General features: G+C 39.6%; 1 protein-coding gene across 3 annotated transcripts in view; it reads left to right on the top strand.

The window, feature by feature from the left end:
• The first annotated feature begins 536 nt into the window (after positions 1-536).
• The window catches only part of adcy7 (adenylate cyclase 7), a 29,659-nt gene continuing 6,216 nt past the window's right edge, over positions 537-23,979 (top strand). The window contains exons 1-21 of one of the 3 annotated variants that reach the window (XM_086189216.1): positions 537-712; positions 4,842-5,039; positions 5,163-5,327; positions 5,828-5,977; positions 9,940-10,100; positions 11,844-11,955; positions 12,337-12,464; positions 12,967-13,125; positions 14,617-14,749; positions 15,075-15,263; positions 15,802-15,845; positions 17,738-17,797; positions 18,712-18,789; positions 20,140-20,209; positions 20,332-20,429; positions 20,660-20,744; positions 22,185-22,322; positions 22,409-22,516; positions 22,868-23,064; positions 23,251-23,362; positions 23,454-23,612. In XM_086189216.1, the coding sequence (XP_086045342.1) occupies positions 548-712; positions 4,842-5,039; positions 5,163-5,327; positions 5,828-5,977; positions 9,940-10,100; positions 11,844-11,955; positions 12,337-12,464; positions 12,967-13,125; positions 14,617-14,749; positions 15,075-15,263; positions 15,802-15,845; positions 17,738-17,797; positions 18,712-18,789; positions 20,140-20,209; positions 20,332-20,429; positions 20,660-20,744; positions 22,185-22,322; positions 22,409-22,516; positions 22,868-23,064; positions 23,251-23,362; positions 23,454-23,612 (2,709 nt within the window). In that variant the 5' untranslated portion in view covers positions 537-547. The remainder of the gene's footprint in view (positions 713-4,841; positions 5,040-5,162; positions 5,328-5,827; positions 5,978-9,939; positions 10,101-11,843; positions 11,956-12,336; positions 12,465-12,966; positions 13,126-14,616; positions 14,750-15,074; positions 15,264-15,801; positions 15,846-17,737; positions 17,798-18,711; positions 18,790-20,139; positions 20,210-20,331; positions 20,430-20,659; positions 20,745-22,184; positions 22,323-22,408; positions 22,517-22,867; positions 23,065-23,250; positions 23,363-23,453; positions 23,613-23,979) is intronic. The other 2 variants (XM_086189224.1, XM_086189233.1) reach the window with 2 other exon arrangements.

Raw genomic sequence — 23,979 nt, 5'->3', positions numbered from 1 at the left:
ATATGGAGCTGCTGCCTTTCCTGCACTGTTACATCCTGAATCCTGGTGGAATCACTGATGAGCTTGTTTGATGCCCTCATCAGCTTCTGGTTTCCTTCCTCTTTATCCCTCTCCTCCCCTTTCTTGAACCCTCCTCCCCCTGTCCTCTGTGTCTCCCAGCCCAAGGCTTATTACTCAAACCCACTGAAGGGAGCAACACAGTAGCTGGCAAAGGATGAAGCAGGTCTGCCTGCCAGCACCAGACAGTGGATAGAAGATACAAAAGGACCAGCGAAGGGGAGAGACAGGAAGAAGGGGGAGAGAGAGCTTCAACAAAGCTCTGGGAGAAGCAACAGCAACATTCAAGATGCCACAGCGAGGGAAAAAACACAAGTTTCACTTGAGCATCAAGAGCTAGCAACGTCCCTCCTACAGATTGCGAACTGTAGATTTTTCAACTATCTATTTGGACTATACACACAGATACACACAAGTTTCGGATAAACAGACTCCTGCTCTCTAGGGCTCCTAGTTAACACTTGCTATGACTCTGTAAGAAGTGTGAGCCATGCCAGCGAAGGGGAAGTACTTGTTGAATGATCAGGAGCTGAAAAATGAGGCACTGTACCGCAAGTTCTCCTGCATCAGCCAGTATCAGCCACTGGTACTACTGCTGGGCCTCTCCATGCTCTCCTGTGGGGTCCTCCTCATTCTCTTCTTTGCTCTAAAACTGGTGAGTCTTTCATAGTCACACATTCATTGGAACAGTCATTTTGTATTGTTGTAGTTATTCAAGTAATGGTGTATGAACTGTGAAACTGGTCACACCAATTGGCTTCAGTGGAAGCCTCTAAATCATTGCTAAAATTGTGTAGTGTTTGTAAAAGTTCAAAATAATTAGTCAGAATGCTGAATTAACATCTGAGTGTAATGGAAAGTCTGCAGGTTTTTTTGTTGTTGTTGTTTTTAACCAAACAAATTGTGATAATGGCGGGTTTATTTTTTTTAAGATGGCTTTGCAGAATATCTGTACAAAAATGTTTTAAAGGACCTGTGAGACAGTGCTGTAGTTTTGAAATATTTGTCTCTGGTCGAAACACTGAAGGGAGGGATTTAGCATAGATATCAATCGGCATTTATTGTAGCCAGAAGCACTGAATGTGCATAATGCCCCTTTGATCCCATATGCAGAGAGACTTTGACCGAACTGGCTATTTTTAGTTGCTAATGAATATGATTAAATTATCTTATTGTGTATCCTGTCAGACTTTCCAAATGTTAACAGACCAAATGGGTACAATTTTAAGGGAATCATTTTTCAAGGGTTGTGCGACACTCAAAGTATTTTAGCTGCCATTTTATAGCCTAAACATGTTGTGATAGCTAACTTAAGATTGCTAGCATGAATGTACATAATTGATTTAATGATGAGGATCTTCTCAGACCTTCCAGGTGTTATCAGACCAAATGGATTGCATTATGGTTGTGAAACGATTAATTTCTCAAGAGTTGTGTGTTGGATGTCTTATCAGCCGCTTCTTTTACAATGTAAGTGTATGAGGAAAAGTATCTTGGGGCCATACAGCATCACATGCTTTCATGATTTACAAGAAGAGAAAATAACAATTTTGGTGTAAAAAAAAAAAAAAAGGATACAATGAGCTTTTAACTCATATTTAGCAAGAGATAAATTACCTCAGGTTCAAAGGATTAGAATAGGGAAAATGTACTTTTCATTTTATGGCATCTTTAAGGAATCATTTTTCAATTCTAACAGGTGCTGGGTTTGTGTATCTCAAGGAAATAATCTATATCTTACAGAACATACCACCTTTTCACAGATTTTCCTCTACACTTTTTCCTTTTCATTGTAGGAGAGGCTGTAGTGTCCATGTTACTTTAATGTGGGATGGTAAATGTCATCAAAAAGTACCAGCTTGTCAGTATGCAAAGTATCAGGACCTTGAAACCAGCTCTCCCTATTGAATTTCAGTCTTTAATGTTATACACCTATGCTTTTCTCTCTACGACACACCAAAATATCTGCTCTGCAAGTTTGATTTGATTATGTTTTAACTTCCTTTGTCATGCAGAAAGAATGTTGACATTACAAATAATACAGTAGGAATGGGTTGGGGACAAAATATTTTTTGGGGCAGTGTAGTTGACTCTCAACTGATTCAGCATTTGGAAAGAGAATATATTCAAACTACTAAGTAGATTCAGTGACCATTCAGGCATACTTCTTTATCATTGGTTCATACATCCTCATTAGTTTTTATCATAACAAATATTATTGGGTGTACTAAGAATGCAAAGGGCCTTTCACAGCCCTATATGACATAGTATTATTTTTCTGTACTTTTTTTTTTTTTGTACTCACTTCCATTGTGCAGTGGACTGAATAGGGTTCAAGTCATGTCCTCTAAGGCACATACAAACAACATCTGTATTTTGATAAGGTGGGAAGCGAGCCTGTACTTGGGCCTGTCAATGATCACTTGAATCCCCAAGAGACCGAGGGAATCACAAACTCCTAAGTTACTTTAACAAAACACTTCCCTACCACTGTAGTAGCTGCATCACTGAAATAGAGGATGCATTTTGTTTTCCCAGGCTTCCTAAGTGGACAGGCTAGAAATGCATTTCATTAAACAAAATCAAGAGCATATTTTAACAATGCTAATGGCACTTCTCTGTTAGGAAAGTGTCTCATCAGGTCAAAGGTCAGGGGTAGTCAGGGAAGCTACATAATGATGAGGTTTTGCTTAACTCTATTTACCTGGTGACAGTGGTTCTGTTAAGCATGGGCACTTTCACTGAGGCAGTCTCCCTCCTGATTCCACTACTTTGCTACACTTAAAATTCAAATCAAATTTATAATGAAAACTGAAAGATAAAAGTAACAGAATTATGGATTTAGATTTTCATTGTAAATTCCACAAGGTTGCATCAGAATGAACAGAATGTGATTGTGTTTCTGGCAGGAGGAGGCAGGTGTTCAATGACTTGTGCTGATCAGCAGCATGCTGTTGATTTTGGCATGCTGGCAGGTAACAAAGCAGTCAGTCAGTCTGGCTATTCATATAGTGAAGTGACAGCTTCTGTTACAGGAGATTATATTGCTTTTCCTTGTTGGGAAAAAAACATTGCAGCCTCCCTTTTCTTATTTGCTGCTGACTCTGCCGCACTCCGTCTCTCCTCTTTGTAATTTCACAAAAAGATCTGCCATCCTCATGCAGTCCTTTTGAAATGTCTCCATTCCTCATGTACATGCACATACATGCATTTTATTAGGGGAGTGGGCACTGGTGTCAGGAAGTCACTTTCAACTTAAATAATTGCTCTCCAATGGTGGACATCGGATGAAGGGCATTGCTGAGAGGAAAATTGCCTGAGCTGATGCTCCAAGTGCCATTTGTACCATCAATCTCAAGCCGTGATTGGAGAGAGAGATGGTATTTGGCAGCCTGTTGTTTGGGCTCTTTAAATTTTTATATGAATACAGCAGGTCTGTATGTTCATAAGAGCTGTATGAGAGTGGGTGTGAAGTGTATATTTCATGTAACTCGTAAGAGAATGTTATGATCTCCCACATTCTCACACACACATATGCTTTGGTGTCTAACTTCTTAGAATTGTGATTATCTAGCCTTTGAGACTGCTGAGCTTATTTTTGGATGGGACAGTGTAATATCCTCATAAGTAATAATACTAATAGAAGTAATAATAGAGATATGTTAAGTTTCCAGTACAATGAAAAATATGATGCATGTATTGGTTGATTGTCAGAATAGCTATAGCCATCCATGTGGTTTCAGCTCCTATTCATAAGTGTTCCTTTTCCGCCTTGTCAAGACTCACAGCTACATGGGGAGCACAAAGTGCTCTGGTTGAGATCTGGCCTTTTAGAATGCTGCCATGGTAACCAGAAAGCTCAACATACAATGCTGAAATGGCCTTCTACAAGCAAAGATCTATTAACACTGACTTAGTGTTTCTGTCTCACTCTTGAGCTCTCATTTAACCCCTTGTTTTCTCTCATCCTCTACCCTACAACCCCCCCCCCCTCTTTCTCTCACAAACAACTACACACTTAGACAAAAAAAAAATTCTTGCTTTCCTCCATGCATGGATATACCTGAACAATGTGCACAATCTTATAACTTCATGCTTATTTCTACTGTACAGTAACTCAATCAGGAAGATGGTGGCCTGGAGCAAGCAGGACATGACGCAGGGACAGTTGAGATATATTAAAAAACCCCTCTGTAATCCTACATAAGCCCCAATGTTCAGGCTGAATATGGATGGCTCTGAGGAGTAGGTTGTACTTGTAAGATCTCTGGTTTAATGTCAGAGAACAGATTCACAGGTTGGCTTCACAAATTTCAGATGTGTGCAAACGTATGTTTGATTTCACAATAGATAGACTATGCACAGGCACAATATGAAAGCACTTGTGAAAAACAGTTTGGTGAAAGCTATGATTTTTGTTTTGAAAGTGTTGATTTAACTCTGCAAAATCTTGACTTTTGGTCTTAGTCGAAAGCAATTTCTCTGTTGGTTTCCCTTGGTACTTAATGTATTTTTTAACCTTTTGGCATATTACTTTTTTTCTGAAGCTGCTGCTCATGTATCTGCAAGTGAGATAGATAATATATGGTCTTGAGACCCAAGGAGAGAGAAGAGTGCTGTCTGAGTTTAGCATAAATCAGCACAGAAAATGTATGGTAACTGTTTGTAATAGGTGTTTGCTTTATGCAAACAGTTATCACAAACCTGACCTAATCTCAGAATTTGCAAGTTAGTATGTCTGTAATAAAATCTGTTTGTTTTCCCCTCCCTTGCTGCCGGAACAGAGAGCAGAGGAACACTGTGCCTTTGTGAGCGTGGTGAGTGGCAGCCTATTTGTATTCCTGGCTGTGTTTGTGTTGGTGTGCACAGAGATGCTCTCACAGCGATGGAGACGTCTGTTGGGCCTGATCATCTGGGCCACACACCTCACCATGGGTTACACCTTCATCTTCAGCGGCCCCATCATCCTGCCATGGGACCAGGTAACCTCACGTTCCAGCAAGGTTTAGCATGAGGTCATATTTTTGGTACTGTTGACTTTTATAATTTGATCTTCTTGTGCAATGTGACCTCTGAATAACTATACTGATCCTTTATTTTTCCAGGTGCCTTTCTTCCTCTTCATCATCTTCACAGTGTATACCATGCTGCCATTCCAATTGTGGTATGCTGTGGTGCTGAGTATCATCTCCTCACTCTCCCACATCTTGGTCCTCTCATTGCGCCTCACCATTTACAGCAATGCACCCACGCCTTACCTTGCCAACCAGGTGAAACTAGTTGGATAAAAATGATAGCATTTTGTTTTAGAAGTGTTTCTGTGATGTAATGAATTGGCCTGTTCTAGAGCCAACACGAGTAATTAAAGACCAGCATTTGCTTTGTGTTTTAATTATCTTTACTGCCAAAGTTCACCAGACTTGCATATCATCCAGACAGTAATTAGACTCTTCATGTATTAAAGGAGGTTTTTGTCTAACTGAACCCAACACTGAAAATGTGGTAGAGAATATATGCTGGATTAGAGGTCATTGCCCAGAAAAAAAATCCCTTTGTTCACATTTTTCTTAATGTACACACCATAATTGTTTTGAAAGTCCCTTTCATCAAGGTGGTGAATATTGGAATACATTTGTTTAACCAGAGTCAGACATACAAAACAAACATATTAAACTCTGAAAAAGCAAATGAGTAATACAAGTTATGCACATCCTATCTAAGCTGTATTTTCATTTCAGCTCTGATGTCTGTGTCCACTGTGTTTTTGTAGCTTCTGTCCAATGCGGTGGTGTTTCTGTGTGGCAGTGTGGTGGGAGCCTTCCATAAAGTTCTCATGGAGAAAACTTTGCGGCAGACCTTTCAAGACACCCTGAGGTTCCTCAGCATGCGCATGAAGCTGGAGATAGAAAAGAGACAACAGGTCAGTATAACCCACTGGCTTCCTGAATAATGGTGCATCCTAAGTGGCACAAAGTAACACACTGGAGTACGTTACCAAAGCCTTTCAATGTCCAGGCAATTTAAGTTGTACTGGTTAAATATGTACGAATTAAAGTACAAAAACAATTGTCCCCTACTTATATTTTACTTCAAACACTTTCTTGGAGAAACAATCTTGGAGAGGAAAAAACAAGGTATATATTCTGTAATTACTATCACAAGAGGAAAGTTTTATTGTATATTATAAGCAAGTGTTTCTAATCATCAAAATGATTTCCTGTTTTTCTTCCAGTAATTTCATAACATCACTTCATGAAAACATGCATAACAGACAGATGATGAAAATCCATGTAGTAACAGTTATTGCCATACTTTCACAATTTGATTTGTACTTAAAACTTTGCCTTTGGTTAGCCTCAAGCATGGATGCTTTCATCGGGACTAACAAATCCTTCTCAAATTAGATTTTCCTCTGTTGTTTCCTCTAAATAAGATGCATTTTTGCTGACTCTCTTTGACTTCTAGAAATATTTTTTCCCTCTTTTGCATTTGTTGTCACTGCTGCTTAGGGCAAGACATGAAACACACTGGCAGGGAAGCCAGTGTGTTGCCTAGGAGGACAGATAAATGTCCTGTCGTGTTTGAATTGGGGCTGAAAAAAGGGAGCCTGGTGCGCAGTTACCCAAAGAAAGGAGAGAAAATAATAGCACGGTGGGGGAAGCTCCGTAACTGCTCCAACTGGAGAACCAATAAGAAACGAGCATTGCGTCAGCAGGGGGAGCCCACTGTGTAGCCCCTGAAGTGTTTCTTGGCATGGTGTGATTAACGTCAAAATAGTATCTAAACTACATGACATTAACACGTCCTTAATGAAACGAACACTAATGAAATTCTTTTAAACATTCTACACTTCACTGTAACATAAATTGGTTGAGGGGAACAGTTCATGTCACACCAGAGAGGCAAGTATCCATATGAACACAAAACAAACATGCTCAAAAATTGCAATTGTTTTAGGGGAGTGTGCATCTCTTTAACTGATGGTTGCTGAAATAAAACCTGTCATTGATGGTGGGAGAAGTACTATTTGGTAACATGGTGAGTGTTTCCGTTGGAATGTACTTGGTTGGAATATTTAATGTCATGCAGCATCCAAATAGCCAAGGTTATGTGTTCATTTGTCAACACGGCTATAGAGGTTTTAATAAATTAGAGAGCTAAGGCTAAAGTTCAATGAAAAAATTGTCCAGGTCCCCAAAGGATATTTCATTATTTTGTTTCATACTAAGTCCAATGTCGATTTAATTTCTGTATTTATTTTGCTTATTTTTGAATTAATGAAAAGTTAAATGCTGGAATGTTATGAGTAAAAACATAGTCACCACTCAGCAATAACACTCCAAATTAATTTAAGATGTCATTATAACATGGATGGTGTCCAGTAACATTCGTAGGGAAGAAAAGGCCTTTGACAGCACTCTTGGCTTTTGCAAAAAGCAACATGGAAAATTTTGTTATTTTTTAGCAAAAGTTCTGGCACTCTGGTGGGACCTGAACCCTTGCTGCTGTGCAGGGTATTGCTTGAGACCAAAAAAACAGGCAGAGGTCATTTAACTCAACCTGCATACCATGAAATATGGTAGTGGTAGCATAATGTCTGTCAGTAGGGGGTACTTTCATTTTAATTGGCCTACAGAGGAGAACTGACACATGGATGGAGATGAATACAGGATGTTCTTCCTGGGTTTATTTCAGGTATGTTAGTATAGGAATACATTCTGTGATTCGACATTAAAATGACCTGAAGTAAGAGGCATAATGAACACTGGAATAACTTCAAAACAAGAATGTGAATGTCCTTAAATGGCATAGTTGAAGCCCAGGCGGGTCAAAATTCCTCTGAAAATCTATGTAGTGAATTTAATACAACTCACACAGAAACATGATTCATTCCACCTGACCTATCTTGATTAAATATGAAAGCCAGAGTAGCAAACTTTACAAAATCCACATTTTCTCATATATTTATATTTCTGCATTACTTTGGGGTTTAGTAGAGTGACACAATTCTCCTGTTTGTTTACAAGTTTTGTACCACACCAGAAATGCAGATATGTTGAAGAAAATGAATACTTGCTTCGAGTTAGCAGCGTATCACTGCTACTCTGCCCAAAAAGACAGCTGATGGAATAACAAACACACGCATGCATGCACACACACGCGTGCACACACACACACACACACACACACACACACACACACACACACACACACACACAAATGTGAAATTTGACGTGTTGAAATCAGCTCAAAATGAAATAAACAAGCCAGGCCTTTCTCATTGTCAGCATAACAGGCAATGTATCCACTGCTGGTTTTTTGTTTGTTTGTTTATTCATATGTCACCATGCCATGGAAGTAGTCTGGGGCGCAGTCAATTGACTCTGGGTACTGTTAACTGCTTTCCTTTGCATTAATATTTATGGATTCATAATCAGATTAGATGACTAATTGTCTTTAACCATCTTCTCCAGTCCTGCCCATCTCCTGACAGCAGACGAGTACAGATGACAGTAAACTTGCTACGACACGTTTGAATCGGCATCTCAGCAGCATTAGAGCAGCACTGTGGACCTGACTAGGTTTCCTTCATACCACTTTGAAGCCAGTGATGCTTTTGTTTGCAAACATAGAATATGTGGTACTGAGTCATGTCCACCACCACTCCTCCATCATCTCAAAAGTTTACTTTTACATATAGTATTAATCAGAGGTTTATCATCTTATTAAAGTGTGTGTGTGTGTGTGTATTTATTTATTTATTTATTTTCCAGTTGGCTTGGTCACATTTTAATGTGCCATGTTGCTTACACCGGGAGTCCCCCACCCCCCCACAACAATAGCACACTGGTGTACAAGTACTCTGCTCTAGGATCATACAGTATGTTAACATTTGCTGTTTTTTTTTCACTCTGTTTGCAGCCACTTGTGCGTTGCAAACAACTTTATTGTGAATATATTATGTCAAAAGTATTTTGGAAACAATTCCAGTAAGCCTCGACTCAGCCAGTGCTGTCAGTTGATCTTACCTGATGCTGCTCTGATGATATGAAGAAGGATTAATCATCTGGAGAAGTTGCCTCTTCAAATTTCTGTCTTAATCAAGCCGTTGAACTTTGAAGCCTTCTCGGGCCACTAGCTGTGGGGCTGGACTGATTCTAATAGGTTAATATCTCTCACGAGGAGGTTTTCTCTTCACCTGCATCTGTTTGTTTGTTCTGTCTGTGAGATTACACAAAAAAAGGGGACTGATCTGCATTGAACACAGTGGAGGAATGTAGCATGGACCAAGGAATAAGAACCTATTTAATTTTTGGGCAGATTCAGTATATATAGAAAATGTTTTACAGTGGTGCAGCAATAACACTTAAGTTCTACAGATACTATGTTATTACAGTGATATATTTAGAGCAGGGGGTCCCTGCCTCTGGAGACCATGTTGAAGTGTCTTTTAGCAAGATACTGAACATCTTTGTGTTCTTGTTGAGCCAGCTGGTGACTTCCATGACAGCTTTATTGTAGATCCCTTTGAGTGCCGTAACGGTGGAAAAGCACTACATTAAATTTATTCAATTTACCATTTTACAATAGTTTAATAATTCTTTTACCTAATTAAAAACAGGTGAAAAATACTCCACCAGATCGTCAGTAAGACAAACTAAATGATGGTAAAACAGGTCTGAGATAATGAGCTTTGGATAATACTTGCATCCTGTGTCTAAGTGTGTGTTTTCCCTTTCCCGGATCACCTAAATTTCAGTGAAGTAACCAGGTGTGTGTGTGTGTGTGTGTGTGTGTGTGTGTGTGTGTGTGTGTGTGTGTGTGTGTGTGTGTGTGTGTGTGTGTGTGTGTGTGTGTGTGTGTGTGTGTGTATGGCTGCAGGAGAACCTGCTGCAGTCTGTGTTACCAGTCTATATCTCCATGAAGATGAAGCTGACAATCATGGAGCGATTGCAAGACTGCAAAGACAAAGAAGAGCAACAGCGACTGGTCAAAGATAACAACTTCCATAGTCTTTATGTGAAGAGGCATGAAAATGTCAGGTACAATCACAAATTGCCTTGTAATACAGAAGAAACGGTGCAGCTCAGTCTAACTTATCATGTTCAGCCATCAAGCCTTCCCCTTCTATTTGTTTTGCATCCCTGTACAGATTTACTGAACTTGAGATTTTGACAGTAAAAAGTCTTTGCCCTGAAATTTTTGTACATATACTTTGTCAAAGGACGCCAAGTTGAGATTTGAAAAAAACCTTAAATTGCTTTTGAAATTCCTTCTTGCATCAACTTCAAGTCATTTAATTTGTCACATCATTGTTGTCTTTGTTTCATCTCTAATGAAACAAAGAAAAATCATCTAAGAAATCCTCTTTGTTCTAATCATACTTTTGTTTGCTCTTATGTAGAAACACATTTAACTAAGTTCTTTATTTTTGTTCTGTCTACTTTCTCAATGTTTCAGTCTTGCATACCCTCAATCTTAGGGAAATTTTATTAATGCCCTCTCTATGTGCATGACTGTCTAAAACAAATGAGCAATAAATACAAAAGGCAGATTTTCCTAATGCTTCTCTGAATGAGAGAGATAAACATGTCCGTTGTCAGACCAGTGACCCAGTTACAGCTCTTTGTTTTATGAGGGTGTCATTATTTCAGCAACTGTGGACAGATATTTGGTGGGCTTAAACTGAACTCTGGCTAATGGATCACCAGCTTAAAAATGCAGGAAAGTTACAGTCTACCTCAATATTGGATTTGCAGCAGTCTTTCTTCAAAACAATAAGTGCAAATTTGCTTCATCAGTTTATATTTTTTTGTGTGTGTGTTTACAATATCAATATTTATTTCAAAGAGCAGTTTCAGCACCGGTCGGGTGCTGGTCAAGAGGTGAATGTTATGGTATGTTGACTGCTGTGTTCACTTAAGGCCACATTGAGAAGGTGTTGAATGACAGGCTGCTTCTCTTATCTTGCCCTATAATTTCCTTGGTCAGAATAGTCATTTTGGCTATGTTGACTGTCTCACGAAGCACCTGGCCATTTTCATTCATGTCAGTCAGTAAAATAACTCCATTCAGGTGCAATTTATGTACCCCTTTGCTGGTCAGCTGATGGGCAGCTGTACACAGGCCAGTGCAACCTTAAACCAACTAATGCCTCTAATCATCCCTGACTGACAACTTCAATCCTCACTGCATCCTACTTTATGTAGTGCTTTGTGAAAAATCAACTGTGTCAGACAAATGCTGTGTGATATTGGCTTTTTCCAAACTTAAACCTAGCTTTTCTAGTGGCATGTGGGTCTACTGCAGGTCAGTGGTGATATCAGTGTTTCTATGATTTGCTTACAGAGCTGTCTAGGCTTTGACCTGGCATTGAACCAGACAGGCCATTTAGGCTGATTAGGTCTACTAGAGGTTAATGAGAGATGGTGTTTTTTTTCCCCAAAAAGCATCATCCCAGTTCACAGACCTTAATGGCCGTAATGAGTCATAATGGGCCGCCAAGGCAGTGCAGAGACACTCAGCCTTTTTCCTTGAATTTGGAGAACATAAATTGTGTAAGGTTCAGGGGCTCCAGTATCCCTAGTCTTTCGCACAATAGTAAGCTGCTCAACACTGAATATAGACACTGAGTATAGATGAACCTTTTCAGAGGGGAAAGACCTTGTGATCATTTGTTTTAGCAACTTGGAAATATAATTCATTAGCTATTTCAGTTGAAAAGAAGGCTTATTTTTTCCTGTTTCCATGTGTTGAACATTTACTGTATCATTTCTTCCTTCCAGTATTCTTTACGCTGACATTGTTGGGTTCACCCGATTGGCCAGTGATTGTTCTCCCAAGGAGCTTGTCATTATGCTAAATGAACTGTTTGGCAAGTTTGACCAAATTGCCAAGGTGAGTAGTATTTATTATTTAAGTTACTCCGGATAGCATTTTCTTCAACAAATAACCTGCTGTTAGCGGTTCCTCTCTTTTTAATGATTGGAGTTAGTTGGTTTGTATGTGGAAAATTGCTGCTATTTCTCATACTAGGCGGTACTAGCTAGCTGATAGTTAGAAAGTTAGGCAGTCAAGACACTCTTCTTATCAAGGCATGGCTATGACACAAATATAACAGCTGTGGTTGGCTTTAGCAGCTTCCATGCATGTATAAACACATACTCATCAGCTGTTTCTCTGCTCATCCATATTTGCCTATTTAATATCGGTTAACCAATTGAATAAACCCCTAAAAGTGTGTTTTTACGTGTGTCTGTTCTGTCTTTAACCTTTTAGGAAAATGAGTGTATGAGAATCAAGATCCTAGGCGATTGCTATTACTGTGTGTCAGGTCTGCCAGTTTCTCTGCCTAAACATGCCAAGAACTGTGTCAAAATGGGCCTGGACATGTGTGAAGCCATCAAGTGAGTCTGAGCAAACCAAAGTGTTGAACTCTGAAACTAATGTGGTTTGTCATTTCAACTCTGGAATGTGCTAAGAATTATATAAATAAATGTGACAGAAGCAATTTGTGGGTCCTTTCAGAATATACTGCTAATCTGCAGTGGTTTAAGATTGAGACATTATAAAAGTCTTATAGGGTAATGCCTGGAGTTGTTTATGTTGAAAATGACTTGATTTTTAGCAGTACTAAGCTGTTTAGAAAGGGATTTGACTGGTCTGTCAATAAGTATAATGATAAAATTAAAGCGCAGACCTCAAACACAGAGAATTTTAATCAGTTTTATTCACTTCAGAGATGAAGTTTTACCATCCATATTAATACACAGAGACATGTACATCTAGATCTCATGCAGTGAACACAGGGACAGAACAGGACTGTAGACTTATTGTTTCTGACAGGATCGTCTATACAAACAACCTTTTCTGACAGATCATTTTTGTATTGTTGTGACACTTTTCCAGGCAGGTACGGGAGGCCACGGGAGTGGATATCAACATGAGAGTTGGTGTACACTCAGGTAATGTGCTGTGTGGTGTAATTGGCCTTCGCAAATGGCAGTTTGATGTGTGGTCACATGACGTCACCCTGGCCAATCACATGGAATCGGGAGGCCTTCCAGGGTAAGTGTTGGTAATACTTCGTTGTGCGTTTTATCACCCTCTATAGACATTATTGTAACGTATCATCATGTTAGTGTACACAGTTGAGGTTACTGAAGACCGACTAGTTTATTTTATAAAGGAAATAAGCAATAATTTTTTCTTGAGTCTATTCTACAAACTGTTAATGTCAACTTCTGTTTATAACAAGGGGTGATGCACAGTGCAATTAAATTTAATTGCATACAACCAATTACATAAAAACAATATCAGTTTGGGCAAGTTGTCTGGGAGCAGGAAAATAGAGCAGGGAGAATCACAGGAATGGCTCAGGGGACAAAGACTGACCAGAGAGGCTCTGGCTGACAGCCGGATGCTGGACGGGGAAGAGTAGGAGGCCTTGGGTGGGGGCCTGAGTATGGGAAGAGATCCCAGGCAAACTGTCTGGAGACAGGACATGGGTAAAGCAGGATTTATCAGCTTGGTGGCCTCAGTGTTAGAGGCCAGGCAGGCTGAAGTCCTCTGGCAGTTGACCTGAAGGTAGGGTAGACAGGGAGGACAGCTCAAGAGGATGATCCTCGTGTTTGTGACAAAGGAAAGGGCAAAGGCTTACCACTGGAGAATCTGGCTGAAGTTGTGTAACTGGATAAACAGGTTGATGGCAGTGGCGGGAATAAGAGTTTGAGAGCGTGGCTTGGGGAACAAAAAGGTTGTAGCCTCAGAAGTAGAAGATTTAGGCCTAAGCTTAGGTGAAGTAAGTTGTCAAGTATAAAGCTGCCAGGATCTCTGTCTGGCCAAGACACACTCTCATTATCCAGGATGTGGAATTAACAGGCCAGAAAATCTTTGCAGCAAAAGCATCTCTCCAGTCTGGGTCAACATTCTTATGCAAAAAACAAGTTATTTTTTTTTAGATTGTTTTAACTCAGAAAGTTCATTTGGCTTTGAGTTTGACAGCTAAAACTGCTGAGCCCATGCTTGGTCAGATCTGTCTGTCACATTGAATAGAGGCAGGTGGACCCAAATGTACGAATCAGCAGTAGCAGGTAGGATCTTGAAAGAGTGTTCATTATTTAATTTAACAAAATTTTCAAAGCAGGAACTGGTTGAAGAGTACGAAACTAACTAAAAAAATTGAAAATAATAGCATGGAGCAGGGCAGGATGGACAAGGACTAATTAACTGGCGAGACACAGATAAATATAATAACAAAAAATCAATACAACAGATAAAAGAGGTAACAACAGTCTAAAACAATCAAAATATGAAAATCAACATTGCAAACAGGACTGTGACAAAAATGAAGTTAATATATAAAAAAATTGAAACAAAGAGTTCTCATCATCTTGGCAAAACCAAATATCAGTGCAATGAATAATTTACATGAAGTTATGATTATTGTGCAGATGTGCCACTTTCTATGTCATAATCAAATTAAATGGTGCTGAATCATCCGAAGCTCCTCCTTCCACTATTTGATTGTCTCGTCCACTCTTTCTCTCAATTGGTCAGACGTGTCCACATCACAGAGGCCACCCTGAAGCACCTGAACAAGGCTTACGAAGTTGAAGAGGGCAATGGCCACCTCAGGGACCCCTACTTAAAAGAGCTCAATGTGCAAACTTACCTAGTCATTGACCCACGAGTAAGTGCTCAGACTGATGTTCTTGAAAATGGGCATTTGTATGACTTGAAACAAGTTGACCCCTTGACTTCTACGTTTTTTTGTATGATGGTGGAAATTTGTTAAAGTCAATATGTTTTTATCATTTCTCAAGCAGTGTTTTCATAGATTTAGAATTAGCTGTCTATATGCCATCAGGCTCCTATGTGTCGTTTGTGTGAGGGATGTACTTTCTAACTGGTCTCTGGTTACTTTGACGTACTCATGACAGCAATTTCTATGAATGTCAGTTAAATGACCACAATCTACTAAAAATATAACATGAAACGTGCGTGTATATCTGCAGTCTAAAGATACATCACAGAACAGCCGTACTGCACCTAAACCTCGAGTGAATGACGGCTTGAAGATGCGGGCATCTGTGCGTATGACCCGCTACCTGGAATCCTGGGGAGCTGTCAAACCATTCGCCCACCTCCAGAACCGAGAGGGTTTCACCGCCGACAACATTGTCAATGGCAAGCCACACTGCAAGGTGAACATTTAAATACTCACTGTGTATTTTACAACAATTATAAAACATACTAATAATAATAATGCAAAGGGGAAAGATGTACTGTATGTAGAATACATAAATGACGTGGTGGTGGATGGTCTTACTACTCTTACAACTAGAGAGGCAGTCAGAATGCAGACCTCCACTCTGTGATGTTAAATTCAAGCAGTTCCTCCTTCTTGACCCATGCAACACAACTCTATGAAGTTGAAGGAAAATTAATTATCATTGCAGTTTTTTTTTTAAATATTTTTTTAAGACAAATGCCACTAAAAGCACAATCAAGTTGGCAACTAATGTTTAATGTTTTAACTGTTTCCAAGAAATCGCTGTATCGTATTTATACAAAGTCATAATTTACACAGCTTACACTGAATGCAAATATAATGTAAACACAGTAACTTGAAATGATTATTTGTCAAGAAGTTAGTCTGTGTTCTAAATTAAGGAATGAAATAAGTTGAATTTACCTTGGTGGTGCGATGCTGCGTTAACATCTGCATCATGTCTTTCTCAGGACATCCCCCTACGGTCAACCCCCGGCTCCAAGATCCCAGAGAGGTGAGAATAAGTCTGATGCTATTGTCAAGTCAGTCTGTATGAAGTGGCAATTTTTATTTTCTAGACTGTAACGGAGGGCACGTGTAGCATCTTGATGGTCATTGTTGAGACAGAGAAGAGCGTCTCTCATCATCTTTCCTTGCCAAGATTTACTACATCTACTACATCTGTTTTCATGATCTAAACTCTGGCCATACCCCATTACATGTGGATGATTAAAGTGTGTGATACAGTCTATCCAACTGCTTAGTTGTTATTTTCATCTATACACCGAGAATATCATAATGTTCATCATCTTCACAGGAGGTTAGAAATTTTGATGGGGTGATTCCACGAGTGGATATGCTTTAAGTTTATGAGAGGTGAAAGGTCATGTCAGAGAATGTGGCACATTTAAATTCTTTGGTTCCAGATTTATTTATTTTTTTGTCTTGCATTGTAAGTTTGTGTTATGTCTATGCATTTGATGATCATATTCAGAGTGATTTACCACAAAAAAACACAGGCAGGATTTTCTCCTCTTCATCTTTGAGTGTTTGTAGAAATTGAAATATATACTCATAGAATAAGTTATGGTTAGATAAGAAATCCCTTGAGGAAGTAATTCTAACCTGTGATAGTGATGAGTATTAACTGACTCCAAAAAAAATATGATAGTCCCACTAAGATGTTATTTCAAATGACTGCTTAAAGTGATTCTCACCCCAAAAGGTTTTTGTTTGCCTTTTCTGACTGACTGGTGTCCTAAACTCATGAAGATGTTTTTCCCCCTGCATGACTCATTGGTGACTACAGAATTCAGAAAATACCAGCCATATATATTTAGTTTAAAGCTAATAGAGACCAACTACTAACAACAACAAAAGTGTCCAAAATGACTGTTCACAAACTCTGAAACCCACATGCTTCAATATAATCCCTGACTTCTTGATCTAACCATATGCTCAATAATCCACAATAACTTCAGTTTGAGCTAAAACTAATAAACTATAATTCTTCTGATTCAGAATGAGCAGGATCAGCTGACACACTTGGTCAAATGAATGGATCAGAAATCTTGGATTATACCGGATAATATGGGAGTTGTGCTGTTGTTGATAGTCAATCTTCATGAACTGCTTGCTAAAAATCTATGGCTGGCATTTTCTGAATTCTGGAGTTACGAAGAAGTCATGTGGGGGGAGAGTCTTGAGTGAGTACTTGAAAGGCAAATTGCACTCTTTGGGTATAACACTTTAACCACTAAGTAGGAGTGGCAGTTGTTTGATAGAAATATGTCAGGTGGTATTCTCTGTGTTGCTTAAAATTGTATATTATTTGAAAAGAAGTTACGTTCTCAGGAAGTGTGTTACACAAAGCAGAGGAGTCAGCCCAACCTACAAATAAAATGTTTGCCAGCAAAATATTGTCACTGATGTTCCACTCTGTTCTACTCGCAGTAAGTGTATGGACAAATATTTAAAGTGTAGCAACTGCTTACACTCCTACACAAATAGTGTGGGTTGGAGTAATGTGATTTGAAGAGATAAGTGTGTGCCTAAAAGCAGAAGCATTCCATCCTCTGAGTTTTATCTCGGAAATGGTTGATTCCATTCATGTATCCGCAGTCCATTGTAACAGAGGCAGTAGCTGATGGTCATGTCTGAGGCTGACGTGACAGAAGAGTGAGGCGCGCCCACTCAGTCCTGACAACATCACACAGTTTCTCTCTGTAGTTAAAATCAACTGCAGAGCATTACTTCGCCTTTTGACTAGCAAATGTTTAATATGAATTATTTTAACTGATTTGTATCGATATCCACATTGATATGACAATTGGCCCTGTGTTTCTGGGCCCCCACTGGTGTGGTGTGATGAATTTGTGTGTGTTTCTTACTGTTGGACCCTGACAGCCTTGATGAGTCTCTAGAAGAGCGGTTCTCCTTGCCCACCTCACCATTCAGCAGCTATAAGTGAGTGGGGCATTCATGGCCTGCAAGGTCCTCATTCTCCTCAGTGCAGTAGTTCTCAACCTTTTGTGGCCACTAAAAACGAAAATGGTGAGCTTTCCTATTAAGTTCCCACTGTGTTTTTGTATAATTTTTTTAACATTTAAATTATTATTATTAATTTTTTCATTTTTATTTTTACAAATTGCTATTAAGTGCCCTGTAATCCTTATGCTTCATAACTTTTCTCTTGGGGAATTATTGAAATATTAATAATTTCATCACTGACTCATTAAGATAATTTACAAAATGCTCCCACTATTAATTATTCTGTGACACCACCACCCCAAAATTCTTCCATGTGGTGTCCTGACCCCAGGGTGAGAACTACTACCATAGTGGATAGTCTTGCTGTTCCGTCTCTAACTTGAGGAGTGGTTTACTGCTGTTCTTACCTCCCCGTTTCATACCGCTTACTTCTCTGTAACAGGGCAACATGTGATCTCGAAAAACCATAAGAAACCCTGTAACTGCTTAGTGAACTGACATGCTACTATTAACACTGATCACTGATTGGGGCTTTTGTGTATCTGATCTGCGCATCTGTGCGAGTGTTTCCTTCCTGACAGAATAGGGGGTTTCCAAGCAGAAGCACGGCAGAAACACTCTGGCTGAAGCCCACAGAGATCATCTAACAAGCAGTATTCTGCAACCAGCACACTCACTCTACATAACTCTCTCACAGGCACAAAATAGATGTCTTTCTTCCAACTAATGCTCAGAATGGCATTAACCAAGTTGCCCCCAGTGACAGCTTAAATGGACCTGAGTAACCTGCATGACCTGATCTGGTTTTCCAGCATCTGTTCCAGTCATCTTTGTGGCTCAGCGTATGTACTCCTGCCTCTTTCAAATTGTCTCTTCACTTTCCGGCACAGGAACAAGTCCCAGAAGAGTAAGTTTGATGAGGAGCTGCACAATAAGATGACAACAACAATAGATGAGCTCAGCAGCAAGTAGGTCCATTTTAAGGTCAAGCATCAAGTTTTATGTATGCATTTGATTAAAGAAGTCAACCCAATTCATCAGAAAAAATCTGGTCAAAGGTTAAATCCACAACAAATCTCATAGGGCTCAGAACCTACTCTGTACTTTCTTGTCAAAAATGGTCTGTGACAGAAAACATCATTGATTTGACTTGCAGAGGTGGAAAATATGATACAAGAAATCTTAAATATTTGCCATTAAGGCAAAGCAAGGGGAGACAAAAAAAATCTGTTTCTAAGACATTGTGATTCCTAGTTTTCATACCTGTTAGATATCAAGTTATACTTAAGAGCCTGGATCAGTACAATTCTTTACCTTGTGATTGTAAAAGCAACATGTCAATAATAAGGCCACACTGATTGTTATTGAACCTTTAGTTTTTCACATAGCACATCAGCAATAACTCATAAATAAAGCCCCACAAGATGGCAATTTAAAATGATGAACTATCTCTTGGTAGAAGACAGAACGTAATGCCGTTCGGGTCTGTTAGGTCCTCCAATGTCAGCCCTTGCATTTGGAGTAATACAGACAGCTCTAGCAAGGGGTTTGTGGCAACATTGCCAGAGAAAATCCCAAACGGCGCACAGTTAAGGACACATTCTCTGCTTGTTTTTGGTTAGCTCACTACATTTGCTCAGCGGGAGCAGTGATTGTGCTGCTGGATTGGGTAGGCGCAGCTAACTCAATAGGCTCGCTCTTCATCTCATTTGTTTGTGAAATGTTTGTTTTTTGCTTTTGTTTGAAATTGGTTATTTTTTAACATGTCCTGTAGTGTGAGTAAATCATCACTGGAAACTGCATGATGTCACACAGGCAAGAGTGTCCGTGTCAAAGTCCATAAACTTGGCTTTGATTACTCCTTATTGCCAAACTGTAGTTTCTGCCAAATAAAAGTGAACATTTTCAAAATTCTTTATTTGCAAGGGAAAAAAAAAACCTTCCCAAGGGTTGGCTTTTTACTCCAATAGGAGGTACGAAAGATGTAGTTAGGCTACTGTTATTGCTCCTCGTGTTTCTTGCCTAACTGAAGATGCTGGCCAAACAAGTGGGAGCTGCCTGGCATTTTTAGACCAAATATACAGCTGTTGGAGAATCAGACCTGTTTACCGAAGTGCTGCTATTTTTACAAGATATTTGATCAAGCTTTGAAGACATGAACTCTGAAAGCAGCTCTTAATTCTTATGTGGGTCAGTGCTAGTTAACCCTTTAAAATAGCTCAGATGTTATGTTTAATCTCAAAGGAATTATCCTGTGTTCTTAATTTATTTTTATTTCTTCCTCCCATCCTACCTTCCTTCCTTCCTTTCTCTCCTAGGCAGTGGTCCAGTACTGAGGAGAGTAGTAGTTTAGCTCTGTGGTTTCCCAAGAAAGACCTGGAAAAACAGGTTAGTTGAACAAAAAGCAAAATTTTCATCATTTTAAACATTTATATTTTCCCTCATTTATTTCCATTCAACCATTCCTGCATTAAACAAGAAGTTCACTTGCTCTGCTTCTCACCCCTAAGTACCGAGCCCTGGATTTGCCAATGTTCAAACACTATGTTGGTTGTGCCACCTTCATCTTCCTCTGCATCTTTTTGATTCAGATGTTGGTCACGAAGGAGTGAGTATGACCAAATTTTTGTTCTGTTTTGACAATAAAAACTCTATAAAAAATTTGAATTATTACCATGCCTTGAAACTGGGAAGAAGAAACAATGGCCCTTTTTTGTGTCAGTCCTTTCGACGTTCATTTCAAAAGCCCAGTGTGAAGATGGTTTTTAGTCCAGTAAGAAAGGCAGATGTGGGAGAGTGATTTTGATCTGCTCATTGTTTTCTTTTTATCTCTCTCAGCCAGCAGATGTTAGGAACGTCATTTGGAGTGTTGGCTTGTGTCCTGCTACTGACCCTGGCCATCTGTTTTGCTGGCCACCTACAGGTCAGTGTGTTAAACACTTGAATCTCCAAATCATTGGCTTAAGACTTACTGTAAGTTCAAGTTCGAGATGCTCTTTTCAAGCAGTGTTTTTCCTGGTAGCACTTTGGTTTGTAGAAAGTAGAAAACATGGCAAAGAAATCTTGACATGCCTCTTTGAAGTGACCTCTCAAATTTGCCATTTGTGCTGCAACATGTTTGACTGTATACAGCAGTTTGTAGTGAAGCAATGCTCCCTGCATTCATCAAACATGCTGTAAAAAGAGTAGTTTTCATGGGTCAGAATGGAGTTCAGCAAACTGTTGGATCAAAGCAGCCAAATATTCAGACACATTTTTGATGGCACAGGTTTATGGCAAAACCTGAGACAGCATTGGCGAGCCCACACAAACTAGTCAGAGCTTGTCTGCTGAAGGTGTCAGACAGGAAAGGAGAGAGGGGATCTTGTATCTTGTTTGGTTGGATACAAGAGGGGTCCCACATGACACAGACCTCTGAAATTACAGACAGTGTTTCCTATTTTACCTCTGCATCTCTAATTCTACATTTGAGTAGAGCAGCAGTCATGCAGGCTGATGGAAAGGCAACTGGCCCCAGATGTGTGAGAAGTTAAATGAGCAGGAAGAGAAAGTCAATAACACTTAAGTTTTAGGTTTAAGGAGTAGAGACCTAGCCTAGCAAGCCAGACCTACATGACCAAATTCAGTTTGCTTCGGCTAGGGGCAGTCTAGATTTCCAGGCTAGTAGAGACCTTGTTTTTGTCCAAACCTTATAGTTAATAACAGATGTTTGTGTTGTCATATTTCAATATTATACTGTGAATACCATACCTTGTTAAAAAAACATGCAACCCTACATTGACTTATGCTGCTATTATTTGAAATGAGAAAAATGTGTGTGTTATGTGGTTTTGTTCAGATCTGAGGATAAAGAAATTGGGTTATTACTGATCTAGTTTTGAACATGTTTATGTTTTGTCAAACTGCATAGTTTTATTTCTCATGTGTCAATGAACGTTCCAGAGAGTGCACAGTCTAGAAAATTTTCCTCAATGGAGAGGTTTCGGGAAAAGTCATGGTCATGTAGACGTGCATGAACTTTGTAATGTCAATGTAAGGAAGCATGTACAAGTACTGGAGGAATCGTTGACGGTGAGGTTGAAAAGGATGCATGGACATGTGTCAGTATAGCTTTTCCAGAATTAGCCATTGTGAGAGGACAAACGTGTCATGGAAGCTATGCCCAGGATTGACTGCGCTGTAGCTTTCTATAGCTAACCCTACTGACTTGTGGATCACACCTGCCATTCAGTACTTGACAGGTTGTATTTTCCTTTCTTGGAAATAGCCTGCACCCTCACTCATAATGGCTCGTAAATGTCATATCCTTCTCATACCTGTTTGACTCCTGTTGTTCTTCACGCTTCTCTTTTATCGTCTGCAGCGTCTTTTTCCAGAGAAGCTGTCAAGATGCCAGTGGCTGCCAGCTGTGTCAGAGGCAGTGGTGAAAAAGCCATGTGTGCGCCTCCCTCTGGCCACCATCACAACTGTGGTCATCATTATCCTGGCTGTGTTCAATCTGGTGAGGGAACCTCCCACCCATAACACTCTGCTACTCCTGCTGGGTAACATTTCATAGTTCATAGAAATCTTTTTGATCTCTCACAGTGCTTCATCCAGACAAGTTTTACAAAATGTTCCAGTGATATTCCTGACTTGCATCACACAAATGATTCCCACGAGCAGGAAATACAGGGAGACCTCTTCTACCTCCCTGTGAGTGAAAGATTTGTTTAAAATCAACAACACTAGAACAGTATTTCATCCTTATTCATGTCAGACTGGATTAAATCTTATTTCTGTTTGTGTTTATCAGATTAGCAGAGAATTGTGGGTTTTGTTGTAGTAATGACCAGAGTAACAATACTGTAATACTGTATAAAGACCCAAAATTTCACACTAGAACATTGTTTTAAGTTATGGTAAAGTGTCATAAGCCCATTTTATTTTTCTGTAGTCTGCTTATAAAGGCTAAAATAAATACCAATATATTCCCAGTATATCCTACATTCATAATTGACACTCCTGGTCAATGCATGTCTAATTCCACCTCTCTCTCTCCCCCAGTACTCTGTTTACTGCTGTATCTTATCACTCATCGCATGTGGAGTTTTCCTGCGGGTTAGCTTTGAGCTGAAAGTGCTCTTCCTCACCCTTGCCTCCACGGCATACTACATCATCATCCTCAGTACCGATAAGGACCTCTTTATGGCATACGGAAATGTCCTCTACCCTCAGTTAATTGCCAGGTGGAACTGCAGCAGGTGAGACAGGATACAAACAATAAATTGTTTAGTTTTTTTCAAAGATAAATATGAAAAGCATAATATAAAAAACAGGTGAATGATAAGGGATTAGCACAGTGGAAGTAGTGGTGGTGTAGAGTCACAGTACCGTAAAAAGATGAGTTATCTCATGTATGAGCATCAATGTTCCCATTTGTTCTGCAGCACAGACGATGAATCAATCCTGAGACTCACTGGCCTGGTGAAACACCCACAGGTGATGAGCTGCATCTACATCACCCTGTTCCTGGTCACCATGCTCATCATCTCACAGCAGGTAAAGACATTATTAGCTCTTCGACCATTTATCATATCACATCATATTTCTTCAGTTTCTGCTTCAACCTCTCTGTGTTTGTCTCTGCTAGAACGAGTCCTGCTTCCGTCAGGACTTCCTGCTAAAGTACAAGAACCACACAGAACAGGATGAGATCGAGACCCGGGAGAATCTAAACCGCCTGCTCCTGGAGAACGTGCTGCCAGCACATGTAGCTACGCTGTTTGTCGGGGAGAATAAAAAGAATGAAGTGAGATTCATTTTAGTCTCTTAATTAGATTCCAATCTGATTAGGATACATATCTGCTGGTACAATTCTAATTTTAGTTCCCAAATTTTTTTTCTTGGTACTTATTATTGTTACTGATGGCATTATGTTCAAGGTTACATCACAGGCTATCCAATAATCCCAATCTGATATCCCATCCATTGTTTTTGTCTGAGCCAGAGTATGTTTGCTTTGAAAATTCAAAGTCCCCACACTCAACATTCATATTACATAACATCATGACTGGCTTTATTTAGGCATCACACAGCTAAACATCATTCAAGCCAAAACTGCTCTCCCTGTATGTTTCCCACCTGATTGGGTCCCACTAAAGTGCCATTACCTCCGC

Source organism: Aulostomus chinensis, chromosome 2 (genome assembly GCF_037954235.1).
Source record: "Aulostomus chinensis isolate RoL2024-O1b breed Wild chromosome 2, RoL_Achi_v1.0, whole genome shotgun sequence".
Taxonomy (NCBI): domain Eukaryota; kingdom Metazoa; phylum Chordata; class Actinopteri; order Syngnathiformes; family Aulostomidae; genus Aulostomus; species Aulostomus chinensis.
Note: the sequence above shows the minus strand (reverse complement) of the source record. Positions and strands in the feature narration are given on the sequence as shown.